The 26,845-nt window shown below is 46.8% G+C and overlaps 2 protein-coding genes and 1 long non-coding RNA gene across 10 annotated transcripts; 1 reads left to right on the forward strand and 2 right to left on the reverse strand.

The window, feature by feature from the left end:
- Positions 1–252: 252 nt before the first annotated feature.
- Positions 253–8,157, reverse strand: CLP1 (cleavage factor polyribonucleotide kinase subunit 1). Of its 6 annotated transcripts, none has more exons than XM_083498926.1 (4): positions 8,025–8,157; positions 4,807–5,007; positions 2,629–3,253; positions 253–1,357 (listed from the first exon to the last, which is right to left on the reverse strand). In XM_083498926.1, the coding sequence occupies exons 3-4, from the start codon at positions 3,232–3,234 to the stop codon at positions 686–688; spliced, it is 1,278 nt and encodes a 425-aa protein (XP_083355052.1). In that variant the 5' UTR covers positions 3,235–3,253; positions 4,807–5,007; positions 8,025–8,157; the 3' UTR covers positions 253–685. The 6 variants fall into 6 exon arrangements, with proteins under 6 accessions (XP_083355052.1, XP_083355051.1, XP_083355049.1 ...); XM_083498925.1 differs by having other exon boundaries at positions 2,629–3,250; positions 4,667–5,007; XM_083498923.1 differs by having other exon boundaries at positions 4,667–5,007.
- Positions 8,084–15,967, forward strand: YPEL4 (yippee like 4). 3 transcript variants are annotated; one of them, XM_083499040.1, is made up of 6 exons: positions 8,084–8,215; positions 8,584–8,620; positions 10,118–10,441; positions 10,761–10,804; positions 14,110–14,218; positions 14,804–15,967. In XM_083499040.1, exons 3-6 carry the CDS (start codon positions 10,301–10,303, stop codon positions 14,891–14,893), a joined length of 384 nt encoding a protein of 127 aa, XP_083355166.1. In that variant the 5' UTR covers positions 8,084–8,215; positions 8,584–8,620; positions 10,118–10,300; the 3' UTR covers positions 14,894–15,967. The 3 variants fall into 3 exon arrangements, with proteins under 3 accessions (XP_083355166.1, XP_083355167.1, XP_083355168.1); XM_083499041.1 differs by lacking the exon at positions 8,084–8,215 and adding an exon at positions 8,317–8,453; XM_083499042.1 differs by lacking the exons at positions 8,084–8,215; positions 8,584–8,620 and adding an exon at positions 8,685–9,275.
- A 420-nt stretch (positions 15,968–16,387) lies between these two features.
- LOC310704982 lies at positions 16,388–25,511 on the reverse strand. Its single transcript, XR_014525138.1, has 2 exons — positions 25,257–25,511; positions 16,388–17,026 (listed from the first exon to the last, which is right to left on the reverse strand). It is a non-coding gene; the product is annotated as an uncharacterized lncRNA (long non-coding RNA).
- Between the last annotated feature and the right edge of the window lie 1,334 nt (positions 25,512–26,845).

Below are 26,845 nucleotides of genomic sequence, written 5' to 3' on the forward strand. Positions count from 1 at the left end.
TTGCAAGCTTCCTATATGAAATTGCTAGTGGTATTTGTAAGCCATGTTCTTTGAAGTCAAAATTGCCACTGCTTTCTTATGCACATTTTTATGTGTGTCTTTTTGCCCGGTGGAATATTTCTTCTCATCCCTGGATGCTTATTACCCAAACAGTCCCACTTTGTCCTGCCTTACCCTGTATCTATATGTACATGTTTTTTAATGCTGAAACAAGGTTTTAGTTACATGTAGAGAGAAACACAAACATGAAACTATCAATATTTTGGAATTTATTAAAGTTAAAAATATCTATATATAAAGTTTTTTTTAAAAAAACAATGCCCTCTTTACACTATTGTCACTTTCAGATAAGACCAGTTTAAATGAATGACACCTCAAAGGAGACCAATTAACTAGCTAGCAGACAACACTTTTGTCCATTATAGTGGTTCAATAAGTCAAACCCGTGAATTTTCTAACCTTCATCTTCTACCATTCTACTCAGGGATTCATTCCAACAATGAAGAGAAAACAGAAAGGACTATTTCAAATTGTTCAAACTATGTTCATCCCTTATTGTGACTGCTTTCTCTCTCTTGCCTGGTCTGTGTGAGATGCTGTTCCATCCAGGGTTGTAATGGGTTTGTTTGTGAGGGAGGTAGCAGTTGCCTGGTGCAGTCTTATCATTTTCTTGCAAAGGCCGGTACTACTTAAGATCCATGAAACGAATGTCCATGATGAGCAGAAAGTTCTTGGGCAACGGGCGAGGTGCTGGTGAAAGCACGGTGAAGACCTGGCGTTCAAGGTCAACTCCGGTGACTACAATGAAACCAGCCACACTTGTTTCAGAGATGTTCTCATCAGTGCCATCAGCAGTACTAACACTTAACAGATGGTGTACCATGTCACGCCCAGGTGTAACTGGTACCAGTTTGAGTTGGTTGTCTTCCTGCGACATGCCCAGAGGCAGGCAGGAATCAGGGATAGTGGGAGCACCCACTTTGTATATCTTGACATCGGAGAACTTCACATCAAAGGCATGTGGGTAGAAGCTTCCTCGGAAACCATAGAAATATTCGCGTATGCGGTCATCACGAAACTCCCGCCGGAAGTCTTTGGAGCGCTCGACCACTCCACCTGACTTTGGGAGCAGCACTGTCCGAACAAAATGAGGCAAGTCCCGCTTCAGTTCATTGTAGAGGCGCTCCTGGTCCAGAACTACCACAACATCAACTTCAAAGGCAGAGGCAGCATGTACAAGTGCCTGGTACCCAGATCCCTTCACCCAGCCACAGGTATTGATGACACAGCCACTGACCGAAGCCCGGCGGTTCACCTCACAGCGCTGGTTAAATACATCGGCCAAGCGGGATGTAATCTGCAGAAAAAGATGAAGCAGCAGCATTAACCAACAGGAAACCACACAAATCTCATGGGTGAAAGTCTTATGAAATGAAGATAGCTGGCCTCTTTTAGAAGCTTCCGTCCTTGGAAATCTCCATATTGTTTACTAATACTGAAGTTTTAGCTTAGTCACACTCCACCCTGCTTTTCAAAAGTGAATCTGTATTACTTTTCTATAAACATATGAAGCTGCTTATTCTGAGCCAGACCATTTATACAATTAGCCCATAATTGTCTACTCTGACTAGCAGCAGTTCTGCACGGCCTCAATAACTTTCCCAAGCCTGTGACCTGAGAGCCTTTTAACTGTAGCTGCCAGAGAAATAAGTTGGAAACTTAAGAGGCATAGCATACCTTCCCCAACCTGCTGCCCTCTAGATATTGGATTTTGATGGGAGTTAAGCTGAAATAAGCTCCATGACCAATTCACTGTGTTTGCAAAAGACTAAAGCCTGCTGTTTTAAAGAAAAGTTTCCAGATCAAACAAGCAGCATCATATGTTTATTCAGCGCAGATGTTGTCTTCATTAATGTTTTCTTCAATAATGAAATCATCAGAGTGGTTTTTAAATATTTGCCTTCATCAGAGACACATCAAGTCAAACATATTAACAAGATCCTTCCTAAACTGTTCTGCCTTACACAATGCACTTCTTAAACCAGTAAAACCAGCATGTCTTGTGTTAATGTCTTTGTGTAAAGGATAACAATCTGGAGTTTCATTGGTGTGGTTTTTAAGGATTTGCCTTAATCAGAGACAGGTCTGTTATCCAAGTCAAATATATTAACAAGACTCACCCTAAACTTGTCTTATACAATTTATTCCTTAGATAAGTAAAACCAGCATATTTTAGTTTATTGCCTTGTATAAAAGATAAGGATCTGAAGAGTTATCGACCATTAACAGCCTAGTCCTATGAAGAGTTGCAGGTGCCTATGCCTGTTCAAATAAAATGGCTTAGGCAGCCCTACATCTACATTGGTCTCCAAATTAATGACAGTTGGAATATAACAGCATGCTGAAGCAGATTAACAGGGTTCATGATAATAATTTATTGGCTAGCCATCTCTTGTTTGTCCTCCAGCATAACATAGTCAAAGGTGAAAATGGAAATTCAATTTCTAACTATCATCCCTATTCTCAGTTTGATAAGGATATAGAAAACCTAGCCCAGCCCAGCTCCATGAGACTAGGATGCATGCAAAGGATCACCATATCGCATACTATTTCAAATATGCTGCTTACCTTGTTATAGAGTTTGATGTTAGTGCCAGGTGTGGTGGACCCAAAGTGATAGACCAGAGGGGCCTGAACCGAGAAGCCTTCTTCAACATCTGCAGGTCGCTCAATATAGAGTGCCCCCATGGTGCCTGGGATAGAGATTGAGCCCTGCCCTACATCCAGCTCCACAAAAGTGGGCCGGCGCCCTAGGCGCACAGCATAATTCAGCAGCAGACGGCAGACTGTTGACTTTCCTACATCCGTGGGGCCCACCACCATGACACGAGGTCCCCGTTCATCCTCACGCTCAGCCTGCCACCGCATCTGTTCCAGGGCTGTATGGGTGTTGAGGTACAGCAGCATGGGAGTGTCCTTGGAGACATAGGCTACTTCAGTCCGACCGGTTAGCTGTACTGAACAGCCATGCCAGGTGAAGACAGCCACTTTGGCACCAGCATCAAAGGTGAATTTCTTGTTGCGTGTGAGTTCCGTTCCAAAGACCTCAGCCATGCCTGTCAGAAGCTCTAGTTGGACCATTTGTGAAGCTTCAACCTCAAAGCGGAGCTCAGTCTCCCTCTCCAACTCAAACTTGGCCACCAGTTTCTTTTCATCTCCAGCTTCCTCTGCCATCTTGTTTCCTTTGCAACTGCTATGGATACAAAACACACACACACAAAAATTAATTAAACCAACTCATGTTTTAAAAATGAAACATCTACTCTTGTTAGAAAGCTTGCAAAAGTACTGAGGTATCTTTCCTCTCCTGGTGTCCCATCTTACATAACATGTTAAGTTGGACAAAAATGCCCCCTATTATATATGCATTTTTCACAGGGTGGACACCTTGCTTTCCTGTTTATTCTCTAACCTAAATGTTTCTGGTTAGGCAGGAAGTTTCCCCAGGTGGTCCAGGGAGTCTGAGGGTTTGCCGTTGCTGGGGGACTGCTTATTATCACTGGCCTAAACGATCTGGATGGGCTTGTTAAACTATACATTGAACTGTAAAGATCACAGAATTGTAAAGATCACACTCAAATCTCAGCTTAATCAGCCAAGATATGCACAACTTTCAGACACCTGCACACATCCCCTGTGCACCATGCTTTGTGTGAATGAACAAACAAGCCAAGAAGCTGCAGTTAGCCACAGCTTCCCTTCACATACAAACCAGGAACAACAGTGAATTGCTTCCAAATGATCCAGGATCTGGAAGCCAACTTTAAACCATAGCTTTATATTCTGGCTTTAGAAGCCATTGGCAGCAATGATTAATTATAGCTTTATGAGCTGTTTTGCCAAATGAGCTGCCTGAAAATGCTTGAGGCTTCTGCACATCTCAGTTTGAACTGAGATATGATTGTGCAAACACAGTACAGCACAAATTTCATCCATCCCTCTTCCTTTGCTTGAGGTACACATTGTAAGCTGGATGATGTGCCTCTATAGGTGGCTGCATGGGCTGGCTATGAACATATGCCTGGTGGCTCCATGTGAAGACAGCTAAGGCTCCGTTTTATTTAGGTCCCTAATCAGCAACCAGTTTCACTGGAGGATCCTTCTGAAGAGAGGGTGGAAGGGAGCAGGCCAGTGCTCCCACACCACAGCAGAGTCTCAGCAAGACTTCTAGCGGCAACCTTTCCCCCACATGCTTAACTACTGAATTGGCATTGTACGGAGGGGGGAGGAGATCGATCCTGGGGTTGAAAGTTGCTGATCTGTCATTTGGATCCATCTGGAACAGTTTCGTTTCCGTAAAAGCGAAACCGTTCTAGATTTAACTAGCAGCCAAAGATTAGGATCTATCCATATGTCGTTGACACTGGGCGACACACTGCTTCCCCATTGGGGTTTCAACCCCTACCCCGTTTCGAGTGTTGACAACCGCGCAGCTATCGCCGCGTTTCAGTGGCTGCCCGGCAGCACAGAGGGGAAGGGACCTAAGGCGAGGCGACCGGCAAGACTCTTCCCCACGAAGAGGCAGTTGCGCTCCTGCCTTCGCCAAGGCTGCACGTCTCCATGGAAACCGACCCGAGGCCTTGAGGAGCTGAGGAAAGTCACCCACCTACTGAATCCACAGGGATCCAACCACACGAGTCCCGGATCGGGCCAGGCAACGGAAGTGTCGGTTGTCCTGGAAGTGACGGCCGCAGCGATTGTGTGGTGTACGCATGCCCCTGAGCCGCCTCCGCCTCCTTCAATTACCTGACGGGGAAGCGGTTGGTGTTCGCGTGGCCCGCTGGGAAATGTAGTTTCTGACCTCCATTTTTAACCCTTTGTTGTTCAGCTGCTAAATACAAACAAACAGTCGCGGAAGCACTTTTTCTTCCCTGTAGTGTAGGGTTATTTCCTTCTCACCACCTCAGATCAAAAACACGCATCTGGAAAATTTCACTCTCCGTGGTTCTGAAGAGAGAGAGAGAGAGCGAGAGAGAGAGATTAAGCCCATGCAGCCACGAATAATTTCTGCTTCTCATCTTTTGACAGAAAAAGGCATATCATGGTCTTTGATTATTTGCTTACAAATTCAGGAAAGACTCCTGCTATGCCAAATATCCACCCAAAGAAAAACAAGGCAGCACACTAAAGATTTATTGTGGAATAAACTTCCTTGGGCCAGAGACTATAAAAGCTTATGCCACAAAAGGTCTCATGAAATTTAGGTTTCCCCCGATTCTCTTTTACTATTTGTTTACTTAGAAAAATACACAATGTTGGGCATCAGAGCCAGTACTAAGTCTTCCCAAAATAGTCTGTTTTGTTTTAAGGGTTCAGCTGATGAACTTCCAGGTTCTTACTACTCAGACAGATTGTACCTGCTGCTTGCTACTCTGCACTGAATCAGTTGTGGTGTAACTGCCCACCCCTGTAAATCTCCAGTCATACAATTACAAAATTCTCCTTCCCTCCAGCATTGTTCAGTAGCTAAATGTGCTTTACTGGGTTGAGCAGCAGCTTAGAGGCAATGAAGTTGCAAAGAAGAATCCTATACATGTTTATACAGAAGTCCCATTGATTTCAATGGAGCCTACTCAAGGCAAGTGGCTATTGGATTCCTGCCTTAGTTTGCCTTGCTGCCCTAAACAGGTCCACCCAACAGGATATTTTATGCTTTTTCCATTTGCATCCTTTAAAATGTCAGTTAGGGGAAATGTTCATAATATTTTATTATCAAACCACAACTATGTTACATAGCTTTTTTGGGGGGGGGGTCATGTCGCTCCATTCTTCAGTTGCAGCTACGGAAGGAACCCTTCTCACTCCACCTAGTTACTGACTGAAGCAGAAACAACAGCAAGTGTAGGTGGGGGCCTTTTCGGAAGTGGTCCCCAGACCATGGAAGTTTCTCCTATTGCAGCTCTTCAGTCTCCAACCTGCAAACCTTTCAATGGGTTTAAAAAGCCCATTTATTTCAGAATTGCCCTCTCCTAAATAAAGCCTTCATTGTTAGTGGGGGGGGGGCAGAGGCAGGGGGGAACTACCCATTTTAAAATAGTTCTTCACATTTGCAGGAAATTTACATTGCTGTTTTGTTTCAACTGGTCTACCTTTTTCAAGTATTTGCTAACACTGTTGCTGTTGCTGAGTTTTTGGATTGCTGTATGTATTGTGTTTTTATGACATTGTGAACCACCTTGAATGGGCTGTGCCAAAAAAAGTGGCAAAGGGCCTATAAATAGTATTATAAATAAAAGGGACCCTAGGTGTCTGGATGTAGGCTAAGTTTGAAGGAGATCAAAGAGGCAGCAGAAGGTAGGGAGAAAAAAGATTAAGCGAAAATGAGAAAGGAAACGAAGTATAAGTCAATATAATCAATTTCTTTGGTACAGCCCATATTCATCTTCAGCAAGAACAGAGTCATCTTCAGAACGCTATTACCATGACAGAGATCTTGGATCCTTTTTATTTGAAGGACATAACAAGATACAGCTTCCAGATGCTTCTGTACCAAACATGATTGGATCAAGTCTGTTGAAGTCAGTAGCAAAACCAAGAATGATGTTCTGAGCATCAGAACACTGATTTAACTGCAAACATCACTGTTAATAAAAAAAAGACTTTTCTCCCCTGTTTTGTGGTTTGTTAAAGGTGGCCTATTAACCACAGAAGACCAAACAGTTTTTATACTACTATTTGAGTGTCAAAATGAGAAGGAAAGAATGAGATGTCTGCAACTTACAAAAATGACATAGTACTTTGGTAGAAACTGAAGTACAAAGGATCAGGGAGTGCTGTAATTCTAGAACAGCAAGAACAGCCTGTTAGTTTGTTTTATTAGGGCCCTACTTGCATGACTTTCATTCAGCTTGCGGCAACTTAGGTTTTGATCCATCAATCAGGGCTTTTAGCACCGGAAGCAATTGCAGCTCCTCAAGGCAAACATAAATACACAAAATAGTTTAGCATGCAACTTTCCTAAGGGAGATGAACTGGGTGACTGTGGAAGTCCTTAAAACAAACATTGATGTTTTCAAAACCTGTACTCAGAGACAGCATCTGCTTGCTGAAGAACTCAAGAATTCAAAAGCTTGCACATTTTTAAGCCGACAGAAGCTGATCTATCATATCAGATAGGTGTGCCTCCAACTTGTACCTTCAGCCTGCCTGGTGTATGCTTCCACGGAAGACGGCTAGTGTTTCTTAGTCTCTATAGCACCAGCAGGACGTGTTTGGTCTTCCTGCTGCTGCTTAGTAACAGACTAAATGGATGCTACTCCTCGTCGACAGAAATGGACGCCCAAACTCCTCTTGGAGTTAATGGCCCCACATTGATCCCAAGGCCAAATTCGTCTGGCAACCACGTTGCGGGGAGGGGGAGGGAATGATGAGGTTGTCGACCTATTCGTTAGGGGATGCCAACTGGGGTGCGGGGTAGCGGAGAGAAAGTCTAAGCAATGACAGAGCCTGTCAAGGTTGAAGAGCGTTGAGAGATCTGGGCCTTTGCGTTTCGGGGTGTCGCCAGATCCTGGAAGCCCTAAAGTGAGTGGCTAGATGTTTTGGGGGCTGGGGTGATGGTGGAGAAGTGCACCGGAGAATGATATTGCAGATTTGCAGCCCGTGACCCTGAGCTGCGTCTCTCGCCTCTCTCCCTGCGTCAGAGTTTGCCACGGGCGCGCAACGTGGGATTTATCACCTGCGCGTCCTTCTCCCTCCCCACCGCCATCCCTGTCGCCGGAGCCACCCCAGCAGCGCCCCCGCTTGCCCGGCTCCCTGGTCGCCAGCTGCCCGTTCCGCCGATCTCTCCACCCCAGCGTGCCCATTGCGCCTTGCATCCCTGCTGCGGTGGTGCCGGTGGCCCCTGCTTATCCCCTCCCTCTCTGATCCGTGTCTCCGGCCCCTCTCTGACGTAGCAGCAGGCTGAGAGCGGGGAGGGGGGGGAGGAAGAGAGTCGAGGAGGAGGGAGGGAGGGATGGATGACTCACAATGTTATGATGCGGTTCCACAACACACAGCCACATTCGTCTACCGACGAAGCACAAAAGCAGCCCTTCGGCGGCCCTGAAGCTGCGCTCGCCTGGACGCGACCCCTCGCCGCTCGGCAGCAGGAGCAGGAGCAGACACGGACAGGCAGCTCCCCGCCGCCGCACACACGCGCCCGGGCGCAGGCTTCAAGGTGAGCAGCGCGGAGGGCAAAGGCGGCGGAGGTGGAGGCGCCGCCGCTGCAGCTGCAGCTGAAACTTTGCCTCCCTCGCTCGCGGGGCTCTTGGGGAGTTGCACGTTTCGCCTCCACCTCCGGGCCGCGCCGAGAGAGCCCGATCCCCGCTCCCCGCTCCTCCCCCCTCCGGTCAAGTCCCTCTGGGAACTTCGCGACGCCAAAACCGCCTTTATTTTCCTTCCGCGCAGGCAGCCACGTGAGTCAGACTCTGCGGTGATTAACGCCTCGAGTCCCCCCCCCCCCGCACGCCCCTGACACCTGGGCTCCTCCCACTTCACTTCTTTTTCTTACCCCTGATTTCTCCCTCCTTCCCCCCGCCCTTCTAGGAGAGACGAAGTGGACGGGTGAAGTGCGAAAAGCAAGGTAAGAAAGCAGCGCGCAGGGCTTTCTGCTGGGACGCTTCTCGCGCGGCATTGCTCTGGACCCGGGCTGCTTTTGGGGGGGAGCTGGAGTTGCGCGCGGCGTTGCTGCTGCTGCTGCAGGACGGATTGGGAAGCGCTAATGGCCCGTGCCCGCACGGTGGACAAATGCATGGGGCTTCCGAAAGTCAGCTTTTTGCGGGGGTTGTAATGCCGCTTTGCTGCCGACAGGGGGAGCGCCCGCACGCCCGAGAGTCGCTTTCAGAACGGGGGCGGACGGGAGGAGGCTTTGAATGAACACGCATGGAAATGACGTCGAGGCCCCGGTAGAGGGCCCTCTTGCAGCCACAATAAAAGGCCCGTGACAAGGGTGGGTCGGAAAAGGGAATATTATCCGAGGCTGCTGCTCGTGGCAGGGGTCGTTTAGTGCAAGGGGCAGCGGGGTACATCACCAGAGGGTTGGGTTTAGGCAATGCAACGTTGCTGACCTCTTTTCTCAAAGGTTGCTCAGAGGCCTTAGGGCACTCTGCATATTTCAGAATGTTTTCCAACGTTGCCAGAGTCATTGGTTGTGTGACATGCTGTGTAATAGCAAGATCTACAATTGGAAGGCTGTAGCTCAGAGGGAGGACAGCTGCTTTGCATGCAGAAGGCGCCAGGTAAAATCTCTGCGTAGGTCTAAGACAGCCCCCTTCCTGAAGCCCTGTCCCCAGTTAGCATAGGCAACATTGAGCTGGAAGGGTCAATGGCCTGACTCGCTATAAGGCAGTGTTGTGTGTTCATATGAATAAGAGCAAAAGCAGAAAAGCTGTTTCTTAATCAGATGGGCCTTACAGATCATGGGTGTTGCGAAACCCAAGACTCTGATTCTGTGCAGGCTTAACTGGGAGCAAATCATACCATACTCAGTGGGATTTATTTCTGAGTAAACATACGTAGGCTTGAGCTGCATGGATACAATTATGCTTAAAGCAAAAGCATAATGAAACCCTGGCCTTAACCTACAATTAGCTGACCAGGTTACGAAAGTTGTGAGGATAAGCTGAACATGTTGTTCAAGGCACCTGAGTTGTGGGCCTGTTTGTGTAAACAATGAGAACAATAGGCTGAACCAGGGATTTGAATCGTGCAGACCCCAAACCGCTTAGCACAAATTACTAAGGTCCTCTCTCTCTCCAAGTTCCCTCCTGAACTTGGTAAAAACCAGGCTGATTTCCTCCCCCCCCCCCACACCTCGTTTTCATTGCCTTTTTATAGAGGTGGGTGGAGGATTTTAATTACCGAACTGTCTGAATGTGGAGCAAGGGCCCAGTGGTAATTATTCCAGACGGATGAATCCACTGAGCTTTCTATCTGCTCAAATACACATTCCATGCTGTGTAGTGCAGGACATGCCATAACTTCCACCTCCAGAAGAGGCCCAGATCACCTCCTCCTGGGTCTGACACGCACAGTAGGCTTCTCCCAGGGCTGATAATTGCTTGCCCTTGTCTCTCCGCAGGTGACTCCGCTTTCGGTCTGGTTCTCATCTGGGGGGGCCCTGGCAGTGCAGCCCCCCCAAACTTCACTTTTCTGAAACACGGCTCTAGCCAACCTGCTTCGCTGTTTCACTTGCGACCGCCTGTGCGGGGGCTGCACAGCGCCGGCTCCCCCCCCTCGACAGGGCATTGCTCTCCAGCCTGTCATGCCCAGCTGTGAGCCAGCGCCACCCGCCGCCTGCCTCCCTACCAAGACCTTCCGCAGTTACCTGCCCCGGTGCCATCGAACGTACAGCTGTGTTCACTGCCGGGCACATCTGGCCAAGCACGATGAGCTCATCTCCAAGGTACGTGCATCTCTGGGACATGGCAGCAAGTTTAGCTACACCGCTGTTATTTATCTGTGGTCTTCCTGGATCTCTGGCATTGTGTGACCCCCCCAAAGCAGTGCCACCCCAGGGCCCGACTAGGACACTTTCTAAAAGATGGTTCCCTACTGGTGGGATACCTTGCTAGCAATACCTATCAGTCTGTCCAGGAACAGACCTGATCTTTCTCGTATCTGGGGATTTTTGCCTTGAAGCAAAGCATTTGGGTTTGTGGGGGGAGTGGGTCAAAGAGCCTTTCAAGGGAGAGGGTCGTAACTCCTATACTTTATTTCCACAGTCTTTCCAGGGAAGTCATGGTCGCGCCTATCTTTTCAATTCTGTGTGAGTCTCCTACTGCAATTGGTTTTATTTGGTGTGGGTGGGGATGCGGGGGAGAAGCAGAGCAGAGGCAGAGGGAGAGAGGTGGTTTCGTTTCACACCGGAAGAATGTAGAGCACTGCTACATCTCATCCGTTCCATTAGAAGGAGGGAAATCTAGAGTGATGCTGCCAGGGTGGGGTGGGTTAGGGTTACATTTGAGTACTTCCAGGGGGAGGTCTTATATATGATGGCATTGATCCATCATATCTCACTCAGCATTCCATACTATGTAGGAATTCTGATAATCTGAGCTTGACATACTGAGCTCTGGAACTCAAGAGGAACAAAGCAACATTACCTCTGAATATGTGCCCCTCAGCACCCACTACCTGGGGCTTGGGATAAGGGCATCAGCCAGCAAGGATGACTTCTAGCTAGCATTACACCTGAGCCATTCTCTTTTTAGAAATGAAGCACATCTAATAGAAATTAAATAGTGCGTAATTTCTGTCTTATTGTAGTCTTTGTTCCCAAAGTCTCATGGTCAGTCCTTAATTCAGCGCTGGATTCCTCCCTACATCATCCTGCTGAACTTAATGGTAGCACCACCAGACCTTGCACTGGAACTCCTCACATCTTGCTTTGTGTCCTTGCGGCTCTCTCTCTCTCTTGGGTGCTGGCTCAACCATCCACAGGATGTGGCACTCTTGACCTTCAGGCATGATCTACCCTTGATTCTGAATTGCTGGCAATGAGAACTCTCTTCTCTCTGATCTAACCATCAATCAGAATCTCTACAAAGTGTTTCTTATTTATGTTGTTTCCTTCAAGATGAACCCTTCGTTCCTCTGCTCTTTTGACGACTCTTGCTGAATGCATCTGCAAAGGCCAATGTATGAGTAATCTCCTGCCTCACTACATAGAGATGTGCCAGAGGATTGCTGGTCATCCTTCAGACTTCTCTAATATATGCAAAATATAGCTCATAGTGCAGAAGGCTCTCTCTAGGTGCCTCCCTGTGTGGCATGGTTTTGACAGTGAAGAAAAGCACATAGTTTTCCCTTCTCTTCATTTCTAATTGGCCTTTGGCAGGGAGAAGGCCTAGTTCCAAGGCAGACCGACTGAGTCATACAGATCTAGCATTCCTCTGTCATACTTGTTGAACCTAGCCAAGCAAACTGTTGTTTTGGAGTGGCGAATTATTTCTGCCTGAGAAGTAGATGCTATTTTCTCAGTGGTAGGAACCTGTGGGATTTGCAAAAGCAAGGACCTGCTGGGCCAGTTCTGTGGGGAATGGCAAATAGGATGTCTTTTACAGTTTGTGGAAAGTTCCTATTGATAGTTTCATATTGGTGAATTGACCATCGTATGACAGCTGGCGCATTTCATAAGTGAGTGACGATTTGATGGCTCTTTTTTCCGGTAGCATTCTGGTTTTGCCCTTACTTGGGCAAACGTGAATGGAACAGTTCATCTAAACAAATATTAGAGAATAGTTTTTATTCCAGCTGTGAAACTGGGTTTATCGCCCTTTTGGATGTCAGCCCAAAATAGAGACAAGGAACGCAGTTATGGTGCCTTACACATCACTAGAGAGTTAGTCTGAAGTAATTGATGGGAGACCAAATCTTAGTGTAAGGGTAAGATCTGAATTTCTTTCCCTCTGCCCCACAGCCCCCTAATTCCACATCTTAGAAGAATTTAACTTTTCCTTCAATGTAGATCGGTTTGAAATCATGAGGGGAAAGCTCTAGTCTTTTGATGGTCCATGGCTGCAGTGACTCAAGTCTGGCTGCCTCCTGCTTCCACCAGGTTGATCTGCTTTATCATGCCAAGAGGGCATTGGCTAGGATAAGAACATGACCTAAAGACATAAGAAGAGCCCTGCTGGATCAGGCCAGTGGCCCATCGAGTCCAGCATCCTATTCTCACAGCGGCCAACCAAATGCCTTTGGGAAGCCTGCAAACAGGACATGAGGATTCTCTATATAGTAAGAGATTCTTACGACGAGCCGAAGAACCTTATATTTAGGAGATGATATTTATACTTTCCAGGGCAAATGAAAGTGACACTTCCTGAGTTCTTCTAGGTTCCTTGTTGTTTCTAGGCCCCTAGTTTAGCAGGGGAGCCTGTTGTTTTGCTTCATTCCCGCTGCTGCTGGATTGGAGAGCATTTTTAAGCTTCCCTGAAGTTTAAACCTTTGGCACTTCCTATGGCTCTCAAGTTGTCATAGGCCGAACACCCCATGTTTCAGCTGACAGAACAGCAAGCTCCTAAGACAATTGTTCAGCTGGCTGCGGTAGCTTCTGTGTTACAGCTAAGCATGTACCATCAAGCCTTGGACGAGGCAGAGATATCGTGCCTTGAGTAAAGATCAAACACATCTGTCAGAGCTTTCTCTTCCCAGGTACCAGTGTGGAATTGGAATGGTTCTTCCACTACAATGTGAATGTGTCCCAGTCACACTGGGTATTTCTCCTCATGGCCACAGGAGGCCGCTGTGGGATTGAACTCAGAACTCTTCTCTTGTTTTCAGTGCCCCATCTTGGTTCCTAGATCACAAATAGGCTGGCTTTTCTTTTCTTTTTTGAGACAAATGGTAAAGGCATGAGGAAGTGATTTATTTGTTTTATTTAAAAAGCTCATATCCTGCTCTTTCCCACCAGGTGGATTAAAAAGTGGCTCACAATGTAAACTTATTAAAACCACATCAAATGTGATTATATTTTAAACTGCCATATAAAAACAGCATATTTATACCACTAGTATAAAAGAACCACATGTATGGGAACAGCATTAAACACATTATCAAGCTGAAAACACTCAGCCAAAATCCTTCTTAAACGGCTTAGGTTTCAGTCAAACGCCTGAACGAATATAATGTTGGGGTATGACTGTTCTTAAATCTATTTATTTTTAAAGCTTAGGAGATGTGACACTTCTGCATCCTAAGAAAATAGGTGCTTAATAGGTTTTTATCTGGAAACAGGAACTGCTGAGATGTGGTTTCTCATAACCAATTGTGTAAGTCATGTTTCAGTTGCTGAGAACTTTCCATGAACCAATCACATGCAAAAAGTTGTGGTGGGGCTTGAAATCCTTTCTTCTTTTTCTTCTCCTCCTCCTCCTATTTTCTTTTGTCTGTCTGTCTGTCTGTCTGTGTGTGCATGTGTGTGAGCAAATGCACAAGTGTTAGGACAAACATAGTTCCTCACACCCTCTTTGCGTAGCGTTTGTGGTAAACTCCCTGTGAGGTAGAACAGAGCAGGGTGGAACTCTGAGAAGGATAAAAAGAGATAGTGCCTTCTAATTTCTTTGACTGCAGGGTTAATGTGGGCTGTGGTCCGGCTGAACAACGCCTCTTGCTCACCGGCCTCCATTCAGTCGCTGACATTTTCTGCGAAAGCTGCAAGACAACACTGGGCTGGAAATATGTGAGTACTGAATACTGGTAGCTTTCAAGTCTAGACAATAAATCCCCTTTCAAAACAGGATTCTTGCAAGCAACCTTGTTGGAAAGAGTCAAAATGAGGCAGCCATGGAAAACCTGTCTCTGACTCTGCCCAGTGTGGTCCTTGTCAAAGCCATTTTAATTAATTGATTTATTTACTTATTACATTTATATACCACCTTTATCTTCCAAGGATCTTAAGGTGGTGTACATGGTTCTCCTTTCCATGCCATCCTCACAACAACCCTGTGAGGTAGATTAGGCTAAGCGATGGTGACATGGCTTAGTGGGGATTTGAACCCTGCTCTCCCAGGTCCTGTCAAACCATTACACCACACTGGCTCTAAGAAACCATGGCACTTAGAAATGTCAGCCTCTAGCTGTCAGGCCACACTAGTGGAAACTCTTGATTCCTACTTCCCCTGTTGTAATTGTGGGTGGTTTTTTGTTCACACACCCCTTTTGTGTTTTGGGTGCTGCAGATTCTATGGAGTTTGTGTGTGTGTGTGTTTTTAGGCAGATGTCTGAAGCAAATGGGGTTAATTCTCCCAATCTCCTCATTTGCCAGGAACAAGCCTTCGAGACCAGCCAGAAGTACAAAGAAGGGAAGTACATTATTGAGATGTCACATATGGTGAAGGACAACGGCTGGGACTGAGGGGGACTCTGGGCACACCCCCTCCTGCGTAGCATGCCTTGCCCTTTCCCAACCCCACACCCACAGCTGGCATCCCGGCACAACCAACCCGCCCCACCCCCCACCCCTCCTGCATAGCATCACCCGTGGGAGTGGAGATACCAGGACCCTTCTCCCAAACCTCTTGTACTTTCTAAGAATGCTGGATTCGCAGAGTGGAGGACCCCACCCCTGCCCTTACAGCAGAAGGGGAGGCTCAGAGGGTTCAGGGGACAGTGCTGGGGGTGTTGGATTGGATTCCACGTGATCTATATGCTGCCCTCCCCACCTGCTGATAGCGCCTTTCGGGCGGAACAAGCGGTGGCACCCGGAACCGCACGCAGGTTTTGCACTTTTGCAGTCCGTTGCGTAGGACAGAAGCAGTCCTTCCTGGAACAGGACAGAAAGGGCTGTGGGCACAGGGCAAGCTCTTGAGGAGGTGCCATGGCTTAGCGGCAAGCGTTGCATGAAGGAGGTTCTAGGTTCAATCTCTGGCATCTCCAGATTTTTTTTTTATTTTAAAAGAACCTCACGGAACGGCTAGAACAGGCCCTGGATAACTGCTGCCAATCAACATTGACCAGGTTGAGCTAGAAGGGCCAAGAGGGTCTGAGTCAGGAAAAGGCAGCTTTTTATGCTCTTCTCCTTTCTTGGGAGAAATAAAAATTGCGTTTGACAGCCTACCAGTGTTGGGGAGAGGAAACCCCTCTCAAACAGGAAACAAAGGGATCCTAGAGGTAGGGGGCGGGGGGGGGGGGAGAGCAGCCCCTCTCCACATGGAGCCATGGTAGTTCACAACCCCTTTCACCCCTCCCGTTCCCTGACACTGCCGTGGTGTTTCCCCCCATGTCTACTCTATGGAGTCTATTTCTTTTGTTTTGGGTCGCCGTGTGCTTGTGATCCTTGGGCACCATGGCTCCCCCACATCCCCCCACCCCACATGAAGACAGGATGGGGGGCAGGTGGGGGTAAAGCCTCAGCACTGTCACCAGCGCAGGAATTTTTTTTGTATAATAAAGGTGTTTTATATTTAAAAAACAAACAAAATCAAAAAGAGCCATGCTACTAATGGCTTCTCTTTTCCTGCTTCCTTGCGCAGCTGCAGCCCAAAGCTAGCAGTTATATTCACAAGGATTAAGCTTGCTGGCCAAACATCCCAAGAGGACTTCTCTAAAACCAGAACGGCTGATTGCTTGAACTTGGAAAGCCCACTATACTTCTTTTTCTTTTAAAATAACCAAACATCAGCACCATTGGGATGAGCACCTGGAAACCCACATATACAAAAAAATACAAGCCACAAAGTTTCTCCCCATTCGAAAACTTAACAGAACTGTGTGTTCAAAATTACCATATTCTAGGAAGTCGCTGCCCATGTCTTCCTTTCCACATCTAGAATGAGTCAGAGCTTTCTTTCCCACAAATTTTAACATTTACCAGCAATTCAGCAACTTTGAGAACACAGGAGACACCCAGTTAAAGAAGCGGTAACATTTATTAGGCAATAGGCTGCTGTAACGGCTCGGAAAGAGAACAGTCAAAGGTGATTTGCAAGAAAGCAACAACCCTTCAGCTTCCACTTGGATGCCAAACCATGTTGGCTGTGAACAGCCCCATATATATTTGGGGTGGATGGGAGCACTTCAGCTGTCACAGGAGCTATGTTTTGCTGCTGCTGGGCACTATCCGTTTTCTCAGTTACACCTTCCTTTTGCCTCACATAGCAAGGCTCCATGCCTATCCCCTGAATATTGCCAGCAATGGACGTATAGAGGCTTCATGCTGCTGTGGCCACCCACCCAATGCCCTTTTTACATTGCACTGCTTGCGTTGGGCTCAGACAGTAGCACAATGTGAAAAGAGCCTTGGACAGGGGCCATGCCCAGTGCCTCAGGAGGCTCTTCGCACACTCTCTCCCTCTCTCCGAATTCCTATGCGGAAACAAGAGAACCACCTTCTCACCTCGCCCAAGACAAGGGGGATTCATTTTAACTCTTTATCAGTTTGCTTTCTTTGGGGTGCCCTCTGGGCTGCTGTAGTGCCCAAATAATTTCAACCGTCCTCTCATTCAGCAGGAACATCCAGTGTTTCTAGAAGGTGATTCAGAAGGTCCACCTAGAGAGGGAGGGGAATAAAAGTAGATGGAATAACTTCTTTCTACAGCTGAACTGCTCTCTGTCACTGCACCCACCAGCTCCACATCTGCAGCGAGAAGGCTATTCACGAAGTGTGAACTGGAATGGCAGAAGATTAAGGAAATGTCTGTTCTTGTTAGGACGGCTAAAAAACTCCCTTCTTGCCAGATCAGAAAAGTCTTTATTTTAGTGCAAGTATACTGTCTCATTGGCGTAGCCACTGAACAAACAGCTAGATCCAGAAAGTTGGATTCAACTCTTATCTCTCCCCACAAATGCCTCTGTCTTAGTATTCTTTTAATTCCAACCTGAGATTTGTGGGTTGTTGTTTTAATTCTACAGAGGGATAATACTTTGCATCTAGATGGGAGTATAAGAAATAAGCCGCCTTAAAAATAATAATCATTAGATACTAGGATAGTAGGATTCTTAGGGATACAGGTGGCACTGTGGTCTAAACCACTGAGCCTCTTGGGCTTGCCAATTGGAAGGTTGGCTGTTCGAATTCACTCAACGGTGGTAAGCTCCCTGGTGAGCTCCCGTTGCTCTGTCCCAGCTTCTGCCAACCTAGTTGTTCAAAAGCACACCAGTGCAAGTAGATAAATAGGTACCGCTGCAGTGGGAAGGTAAACAGCTTTCCCCATGCACTCTCACACTCACCAGTGTCCTGTTGCGCCAGAAGCAGTTTAGTCATGCTGGCCACATGACTGTGGACAAACTCCGGCTCCCTCGGCCTGAAAGCGAGACGAGTACCGCACCCCAAAGTCGCCTTTGACTGGATTTAGCCGTCCAGGGGTCCTTTACCTTTTAAAACCTTTTAATAGAATTCACGTGTTCACATTTCTGGGTATGGATTCAAACCTGTACCACTCGTCTCTTACTTTTGGCCCTACATACAATCTCGTATACAAATACTGAAGATCTGGGATTCTCCATTTCCACCATGCCTTTGGAAGATTGAGACAAATTGAGAAAAAGTAGCTTTACACTCCAAATCATCTAGTAGGCAGCAGAGTCAGGGATAAGCAACGTTAGGTTTCCTGATTCCATGTCTGTTACTGTAGCTATCAACTAATCCTCACTACTATTCAGTACACAGAAGTAATTTTTCCATTAACAACAAGTATGTGTCTCTGCGCCAACCAAATGCACATATTCCATTCTAGTAGTCTGGTGTATATGACAAGAGTGTGATTTACACGTGAACTACTATATGGGCCGCAATATATGCTGAATGGTTGATACAGGTTATCACCATGCAGAATTTTGTGTGTGTATCTCCAATGAGCAGCATATAAAGGCCTTACCATAGCTCTGCAAATATATGCAACCAAGTCCTCTGACAGTCTGTCCTGCAACTGTTGCCAGATGCAGACAACTGCTGCACGACTGGTTTGGCTGTGGTCTGTAAGCCTTGAGGGCTGAAGCATTCACTTGACCTGATCTCTTGATCCTATGGAATTCACTATAGATGCTATAAATATCACCATGGGCCTCCAGCAGGAACTTTGGGTGGAATTGTTTTCACTTAACAACCAGAAGCTCTGTTGCAGAAAACAGGGTTGAAAGTACAGGGTAAAATACATGCTCTACCCAGAGGAACTCAAAGCAAATAGATAATAAGGGGCAGAATGGCAAACAGGTGCAGGTGTGGAAGGTTTATTTTCCAAAGCTATGAGTGCTGTCACTCAAGGCTGGGAGTCTCACCCCACTGCCTTAACCACATCCCATGCTAATCACACCACAAGACCTTGGAATTTGATTCATGTGAACACTAGGTTAAAAAAAAAAGTTGTAACCCAAGGCAAAACTGTCCCCCAGAACCAAAACCTTGCTATCCAATATGGATATGCCTATGGAGACCTCTGAAAGAGAACCAGCAAACAGCTCACCAGTAAAAATTAATGCAGATGTATTTATAACAAAGTGCCTAAGTGGTGTGGCTGGGAATTGTGCCATAAATGAATTGGAGAGGCCGACTGATAGTTTTGTGACGTGGGCTGGTGGGAAAGGGTGCCCTCATCTTTCACCAACAGGTCATTCACCTACCAGTAGTGCTGAACCTTGCAACTAGAGATGAAGCAATTGGAATTTTTGGGAAATGACAACATGCTTCTGGAGCAAAGGGAGCAGAGAAGAGGCTTTCAAGTGAAAGAACTAGATAAGTGAGCTGCACCACAGATATAATCTCTCCTCTCCCATAAGTCTCCCACTCCCTACCCATAGAGGCTTTTATATTCTGCACCAGGGGTGGGGGAGTTATGCCCTCTGGAGGTTGCTGGACTACAACTTCCATCAATGCCAGCCAGCATGGCCAACGGTCAGGGATGATGGAAGTTGTAGTCCAGCAACTCCGGAGGGCATTGTGTTGGCTACACCTCTTCTTCTACACACAGGGATCTTTGCTGGATCCCGACTTTTTGTTGCAGTTAGTCTGCATGGTTTTCTTGGCTGCACAAATTCAGTGTTAGATAGCTGCAGTGATCTAACACAGATAGTGTAGGCAAACCTCTCCTACAATGCAGTTCAGTTCAGACTGTGTTATATTGGTTGAGGCCATTAAATATATATCTAATCACTGCACCTCTTTAAGAGGGGAACCATATGTTTGACAGATAGTGGTTGTATGTTTAATCATTGCTAACTTCTAAAAATAATAGAGACAAGGGCAACCCAAGGCATTAACAATCTGCAAAACCTTGGAAGACAAAAATACCAAACTTGGCTTCATATAAAAGTCAAAAAAAGTGTAAAAGCAAACATAAATGTAATTAACAAAATCAAGATGATCCAGAGAAATGAAATGGAAGTATGCATGACTTTGACAGAGACAATTTCTTAACTGAACTCAAGCATGTTTTCTAATAAATTAAGGTAAGTAGTTTACTGGGTGGACGCCTCCAAGGATTCATAAGCGTGCAAGTTTTGTTGGAACTACAAGAAAATATTGCTGCAATGTGACCGAGCTCAGGAGCAAGGAAGCTGCTTGTGAATGCAATACCACGTAAGACCAGCATGAAAGCATTTGAAACTGCCAAGAACTTTGCCCTTTTCACAAACAAACAAAACCAGCCTCTAGTATACAATATAGAGGACAAATAGTTAAAGACCACTGAAACACGTCCCCAGAACTCTGATCAGCTTTCCCCCAAAGTTATATTGTTCTAAACAGAAAAGATAACACAGGGACCTTCTAGAGTTGTTCCCTGAGATTACATATATGGGTTGTACCATAAGGACAGCACATCACTTTTGAATAAGACTGTTTAGATTGTAGTTACTTCATGTGACCCCAGAAGAAATACTTTGTCACGGTTTTTGTTTGTTTAAAAAAACCAAGACCAGTTCGAGTTTATTACACCCAGCAACAGAATGGATTGAGTGACACATGTAAGTAGAATGTATTTTAAAATGTTTTTAGAAGAGCACTGGAATCTAAAATTCTGACTAGGTGTAAAAACACAAAATCCAATGATGCTCACATGTCCAAACTTGAGTGTTAGGATCCAGTATACAGAGTGGAGGCAGTTTGTCAATTCACACTGATGCTTGAAAGCAGGTAATTGTGCCCGTCTCTGAAAGAAAGTTGGTGGGCTGCATCAGTTTATGCACATTTAAGGCCTTAGTATTTGGTGGCAGAGCAATCTATCGTCTCTTCCAGTCTGTGCAGGATGCTCTGATTTTTCTCACACACTCAGGTGGTCCGATCTGAGTTTATGGAACGGTCACTCCAATACAACTGCCCCACACCAGGAAGCAAGGTTGTAATCCCAACCCTTGTTACCTGGGAGTAAGCCCCATTGAATTCAGTAGGACATGCTTCTGAATAGACATGGTTAGGCTTGATTAATAATATCTTGGTTTCATGCTACTATAGCTCTTTTGTCATGTTTCAGGTTAAAGATGGTTATAGTGGATATATTTCCACCTAATTAATCTTTGTTGAACTGAATTGGTGGCAATTAGTTGTAAGGCACTATGAGGAACCTGAGAGCACAATCCTGTACTTGAGTTAACATTGGCTGAAGGGCTTTACAGTTTTGCAGAAATCCCATTATACAGACAGAATGCTGCTGCCACGGCAGATCCTTGGGTGGGACTTGCCCAGTACAACAGCAAAGCCACATTAACAAAGCTGGAGAAGATACGCCAGTGGAACAGCCAAAATACAGCTTTGCATCCATAAGGTCCTGGATTCAATTCCCAGCATCTCCAAGTAGGACTAGGAGAGACTGCCTGAAACCCTGGAGAGATGCTGCAGGTCAGTGTAGGCAATACTGAGCCAGATGGACCGAGGGTCTGACTTAGCATATGGCAGCTTCCTCTGTTCCTATGAGTCATGGGTGAAACATCAACAGCACAGAGGAGGAGCAAACATGCCGGACCCTATACCCCTTCACTCCACAGCTATGCCCCTGTTGACAGCGAAATTTTGCATCAGCCCTGGACAGGGCACATGAGATTTCCTTCCTACTGTCTTCAAGGGGGTGGGACATATGAAAAGATAGCTGGCCCTGCACGGACAGCTGGCCCACCCGCATCTCCATGAGAGAGTACAGGATACCGTGTAACTCGGCACCCAGTCACAGCACACTCCAACCAGTAAAGCCTTAACAGATGGCAGAACAGCACACCCAAAGAACTCGCAAGAGAGAATCTTTAGTGAGAGGAAATTATGGAGAAAGAGCACCTTGAACAAAGAAGTTCACTTTCACAACACACATGGGAATGTGAGCACATTGCTAGAGCTTCTCTGCCTTGAACCCTAACAGGCAGTGTTAGAAACCAAGATGTGAAAGCTAGGAGCTAAAGGGCACCTTAATCTTAGGTTATGGGTGCAACAATGGAATGTGTAGGCACCTTTTAATAAGAAGAATACAAGGTGAAAATGAATGAACTGCAGCTAAAATCTTATGTTCATTTTTTACATGGTCTAGTCCTTCCCCTGCCCATCCCACTAATATTCTTAAGAGGGTCTCTTCTCCAGTCTTCAGAGAGTAGCTGGAAGTGGGGAGGCAGAAAAAGGTCCTCCTTTCCTTCCACTCTGCAGTTTTAATCTGAAATCTTAGGCAGAGTACTTCGTCCAGAGCTCAGAAACTGCTCATACAAATGAAATTTCCTGTCGCAAAATGCACCTAGATTCATGGGTAGGCAAACTAAGGCCCGGGGGCTGGATCTGGCCCAATTGCCTTCTAAATCCAGCCCACAGATGCTCCAGGAATCAGTGTGTTTTTACATGAGTAGAATTTGCGCTTTTATTTAAAATGCATCTCTGGGTTATTTGTGGGGCATAGGGATTCGTTCATTATTATTTTTTCAAGATATAGTCTGGCCCCCCACAAGGTCTGAGGGACAGTGGACCAGCCCCTGCTGAAAAAGTTTACTGATCCCTGGCCTAGAACAATGGGAGTTTCAAACACTGCTAAGAAGTACCTCGCCTTGAAGCTCCCACCCTACTCCAATTCCAACTACTTAGAAATGTAGTATCTTAGTACTCTATATATGCTATCAGAACATGAAATCTAATGGAGAACAAAGATTTCCAAACAGGCTATGTAAAAAAAATTGCTGCCTTCACCCCTGAAAAAAGTCAGATTGTTGGCATAAAGATGCTTACAGTAGTATGTTATTGTTTCTAGATAAGGTTACTACCTACTGAAATAAAAATGCTAGTCCCTGGGCAGCCCTAGTGTTTTCCAGGACTCAGCAGTTACCAGGGAGTATCTATTCACCCAAGATGCACAGCTCCAGAAACAAGCAAACTGAGGGGGGGGGGACCCTGAAGTTTCCTGGTTTTTCTGACAATTATTTTAAGCAAAATAAAAATTGGCCAAGTCAGTTCCTCTTCTCTACCCTACCCCATTGGGCTGGCAACCAAATTTGTATACAGTCTAGTCTTGCTAGCAATACTTATTTAGCAAATTTCTTACTCTCTCAACTTTAATTCTCACTTTATGCAAAAACATGATCCTCAGGGGCCCTTCCAACTCTGATTCTATGATTCTATCCCTTCCTCTGTTTAAATTGCAAACCCCTTCGGGAAGCTGCTGCTTTATTATGTATGAACTAACTCTGCATTAATGATGGCTGTGTACCACCTAGTTCCGGCTTCCTCAACCTTGGCCCTCCAGATGTTTTGAGACTACCATTCCCATCATCCCTGACCACTGGTCTTGCTAGCTAGGGATCATGGGAGTTGTAGACCAAAAACATCTGGAGGGCTGAGGTTGAGAAAGCCTGACCTAGTTTAAAGGAACTGTAATGATGGGAACTGCAGGTTTGACTTAATACGGTTTAACATTGGCAGCATACCATAAACATATACCTTGGTCAAACTGCACCCAAAGCAAGGATGAATTGCTTAGGTCAGGGATAACTCGCACAAATATTTCTTAGGTCTTTTTCTCAATCTGTACAGCATATATATATTGTCTGCACTGATTGAGCTAGTCCACTGCCAACATACCAGCTATTTGAAATTGCCTTTATCCACGCTGTGAGTAGATGCTTCTGCCACAGATGTGCATAAAACCCAGCAGCCTCTGCTAAAGCTGAAAAATAAACCCCAGCAAATAACCTTGCATGTTTCCCCTTAAAAGGGAAACTTTATTCCCCAGGAGGCAACAGTGCTGTCCTAATGAACATCACTTTCCCCCGGAAAATGCAAACAGGAACATAGGGAGCTGATTTATATCGGATCAGTCTATGGGTCCATCTAGCTCAATATTGTCTACCCTGACTGGCAGTGGCTTTCCAGGGTTGCAGACAGGGATATTCCCAGCCATGCCTGGAAATGCTGGGGGTTGAATCTGGGACCTTCTGCATGCAAAGCAGATCCTCTACTACAGAGCTATGCCCATTACATGTGCTTGGTTTTTGCATAGGCTTGGATCTCCAGTGGGCAATAATGTAGACAACGCAGGCTAAAGAGTCACTGGGCTGGAGAAGTCCTCTAGATCAGTGTTTCCCAACCACTGTTCCGCGGCACACTAGTGTGCCGCGAGATGTTGCCTGGTGTGCCGTGGGAAAAATTGAAAAATTTAAAAATAAAGTATTTTATAATTTTTCACATTTCTGTTTACTTACTATTTCATAATAAAGTAATTATAAAATACTTTCTTTGTGTTTATTTGATTCCTATTCAAGAGAATTACTTTATATATAGTCAATATAGGCACAGAGTTAAATTTTTTAACATTTTCTAATGGTGGTGTGCCTCGTGATTTTTTTTCATGAAACAAGTGTGCCTTTGCCCAAAAAAGGTTGAAAAACACTGCTCTAGATATTGGGAGCTTGAGGTCTTTAGAATCCCTCTTTTACAGACATCCTAGGCAGCCTTCCTCCTCAGACTTGCTGGTTGCTGAGCTACAAAAGTGTGGCCAATGAGGACATGCAAGATCCTCTCAACTCAAACCCCAATGTGCATATGTCCTAGTTTTGGGGGGCCGGAATCCAAATATGAACTGAGAACACAGAACTTTTTGTACACGTGATACATGGTCCCCGCCCCCCAAAAGTACACTCAAAGCACCTTTTGCATTTCCTGTAAAACATCCATAATCATGGTGGCTGGAATTGTGGTGTCTTCATAAAACCCTTCCAGCTTTTTCTACCCTGCATTCACATTCACAAAGGAGCGCAAGCCCTGAGAGGAAAAAGGGGGTCCGAGGTACCTTCGTGTCACATTTGGGGGGAACGGACGGGCCAGGGAGAAGGGGTGCCTGCAGCCCGGGACTACTCTTGGAGACCTGAAAAAGCTCGGGGGGGGGTGTCGCTCTTCCGGACTCTCTGATTCCCATGGGACCCCTCTTTCCTGGGCCCAGGACACGGGAGAGAGTGGTCCCCAGAGGGATTTTGGGGGACTCTCGCCTCCTGCTTTTTTCACCAGCCGGAGAAAGCCTGTCCCCCGCCCTGCCCTCCTTCACGCCACTCCCGGAGAAGCCTCGCCAAAGGGCGCTTGAGTGGAACTGGCGGGGGGCTGGAAGGACGGGGGCGGGGAAGGCAGGTTAAAGACTCGGAAGGTCGCCGCCCTCCGTTCCCCGGGGGTCTCTAGCAGCACTCCGGGCGGGGCCCCGTCCAGCCTTCGCCCCTCTCCACAGAGCCGTCACACGAAAACACCCCCGAGCCCCCGCGCTTCAGACTCGGAGCTTGTGCGAGGGGCGCCGGAGGAGGGGAGGGGGCCCCCCTCGCGAGCCATTGGACGCCTTTACCCTTTCAGCAGCTCTCGGGCTTCTCCTCGTCTCTCGCCTCCCCCAGTGGCAGAGGTGGAAACTTGCGGGGAGTTTCCTCCCCCTTTCCCCCGGGCATGGAAGTGGAAGGCGCTCAAAGCAGCAGCTCCCGCTTCTCCTCTCCGCATTCCCTTCCGTCCATCTTGAATACTTGAGATTCTTGAATGGAGCGTGTGGGGGATCCGCGCCGTGCGGCTCCCATTGGCTGCCCGTTAACCCTTTGGAGAGGGGCTTCGCCTTCTCATTGGACGCGGTCCCGTTCCCCCCCCCCGCCCACGCGCCGCCGCCCCCACCCCTCGCGCGCGCGCCCCCGGCAAATAGGGATTCTGCTACAACCTTTCGATCTGTTGTTGCAGCTTGTTTGTTTCGGTGGTCGGTGCGTCAAAGTTCGTTCAGAAGCAGAGGCGCCCGAGGGGATCGTTGTTAGTACAGCAAAAACAACCACTACTACTACTACAACTGCAACAAAGATAACAACTACAACAACAGTACCCTGCCCATTTGACTGGCTTGCCCATTTGACTATACTGTATAACTAAGTTGTATAGTTATTCATCTCCACTTCAGAGAAGGCCCTCTGCATGGCTCCCTGTAACTTCACTTCTCGCAGTGAGGGAACTGCCAAAAAGCCATCAGAGCTAGATCTCAGTGTCTGGGCTGAACGATGGGGGTCAGGGGTGCCAACTTGAATGAAAGGGGAGGGGCAGGTAAACCCCTCCCCCCATAATCGATTACAAGAAGCAGTGCACACACACACCATTTGAATGGCAATGCCCATCAACTTGGGGGGCAGCCCCCACAAATATTTTATTGGGGGGGCGAAGGGACTTTGGCTCCTAGGAGTTGGCTCCAATGACGGGGGTGGAGACACACAGAAGCAGTGAAATGGGGCGTCTTGCCTAGTTTACATGAGATGGGGATGAGGAAGCAGGAACCCACTCTTCCCTTGGCTCCTGGTACCAAGAAGGTGGGTGGGTGGGGTGCGGTGAAAGCAGGAGCTGCTGTCTGAAAAGGGTCGTGAAAATGTTGGCCCTTGAATGCTTCATTTTGGCTCTGCATCCGCAGCAAAATGCCCTGGGCTGCAACAGCTCTCAGCGCTGGCATGCAGCTTATGTTCACTTTTGGGGGCATTTTTGTGCTGCCGTTCTGCCTTCCCTGGATGGTGACAACCCAGCAGATGGTGCTAGTGCCAACAGACACGTCAGTTTTGTTCTGACAATGGCCCGGTTTCAAAGCTGCATTTACACCTGTGGAGGAAAAATTGCCCCCACATCCTTTCCCCCTGAAGCTTTGAGATCACATGGGTGGAAGCAACTTTCAGCAAGGTAGCTGGGATGGTGAGTCCTGTCCTCCAGCAACAACTGGAAGGCTACAGGTGAGTCATCCCTGGTATCCAAGAACACACATCATCTCTTAAGAGAACCAGGGAACTCTCCACAATGCATAGTTTTGCCCTTAGGCACTTTTATCAAATCCTTCACCCCAAGTGACCACAAATTAAAGGAATGCAGAGGAAACAAGTTGCAGACAGAACACGGGTGAGAAAGTCCTCGCAGCCTGTGTTGACATCT

The sequence above is a fragment of the Podarcis liolepis genome (genome assembly GCF_965112155.1).
Source record: "Podarcis liolepis genome assembly, chromosome: 1".
NCBI lineage: Eukaryota > Metazoa > Chordata > Lepidosauria > Squamata > Lacertidae > Podarcis > Podarcis liolepis.

What these genes read in the sequence shown, in the direction of transcription:
- CLP1 (XM_083498926.1), bottom strand. Translation starts at nt 3,234, where the DNA reads ATGGCAGAGGAAGCTGGAGATGAAAAGAAACTGGTGGCCAAGTTTGAG. An exon ending in ACATCAAACTCTATAACAAG is followed by an intron (nt 1,358 to 2,628) that starts GTAAGCAGCATA and finishes CTTTTTCTGCAG; the next exon opens with ATTACATCCCGCTTGGCCGA.
- YPEL4 (XM_083499040.1), top strand. Translation starts at nt 10,301, where the DNA reads ATGCCCAGCTGTGAGCCAGCGCCACCCGCCGCCTGCCTCCCTACCAAG. An exon ending in ACGATGAGCTCATCTCCAAG is followed by an intron (nt 10,442 to 10,760) that starts GTACGTGCATCT and finishes TTATTTCCACAG; the next exon opens with TCTTTCCAGGGAAGTCATGG. An exon ending in GCCTATCTTTTCAATTCTGT is followed by an intron (nt 10,805 to 14,109) that starts GTGAGTCTCCTA and finishes CTTTGACTGCAG; the next exon opens with GGTTAATGTGGGCTGTGGTC.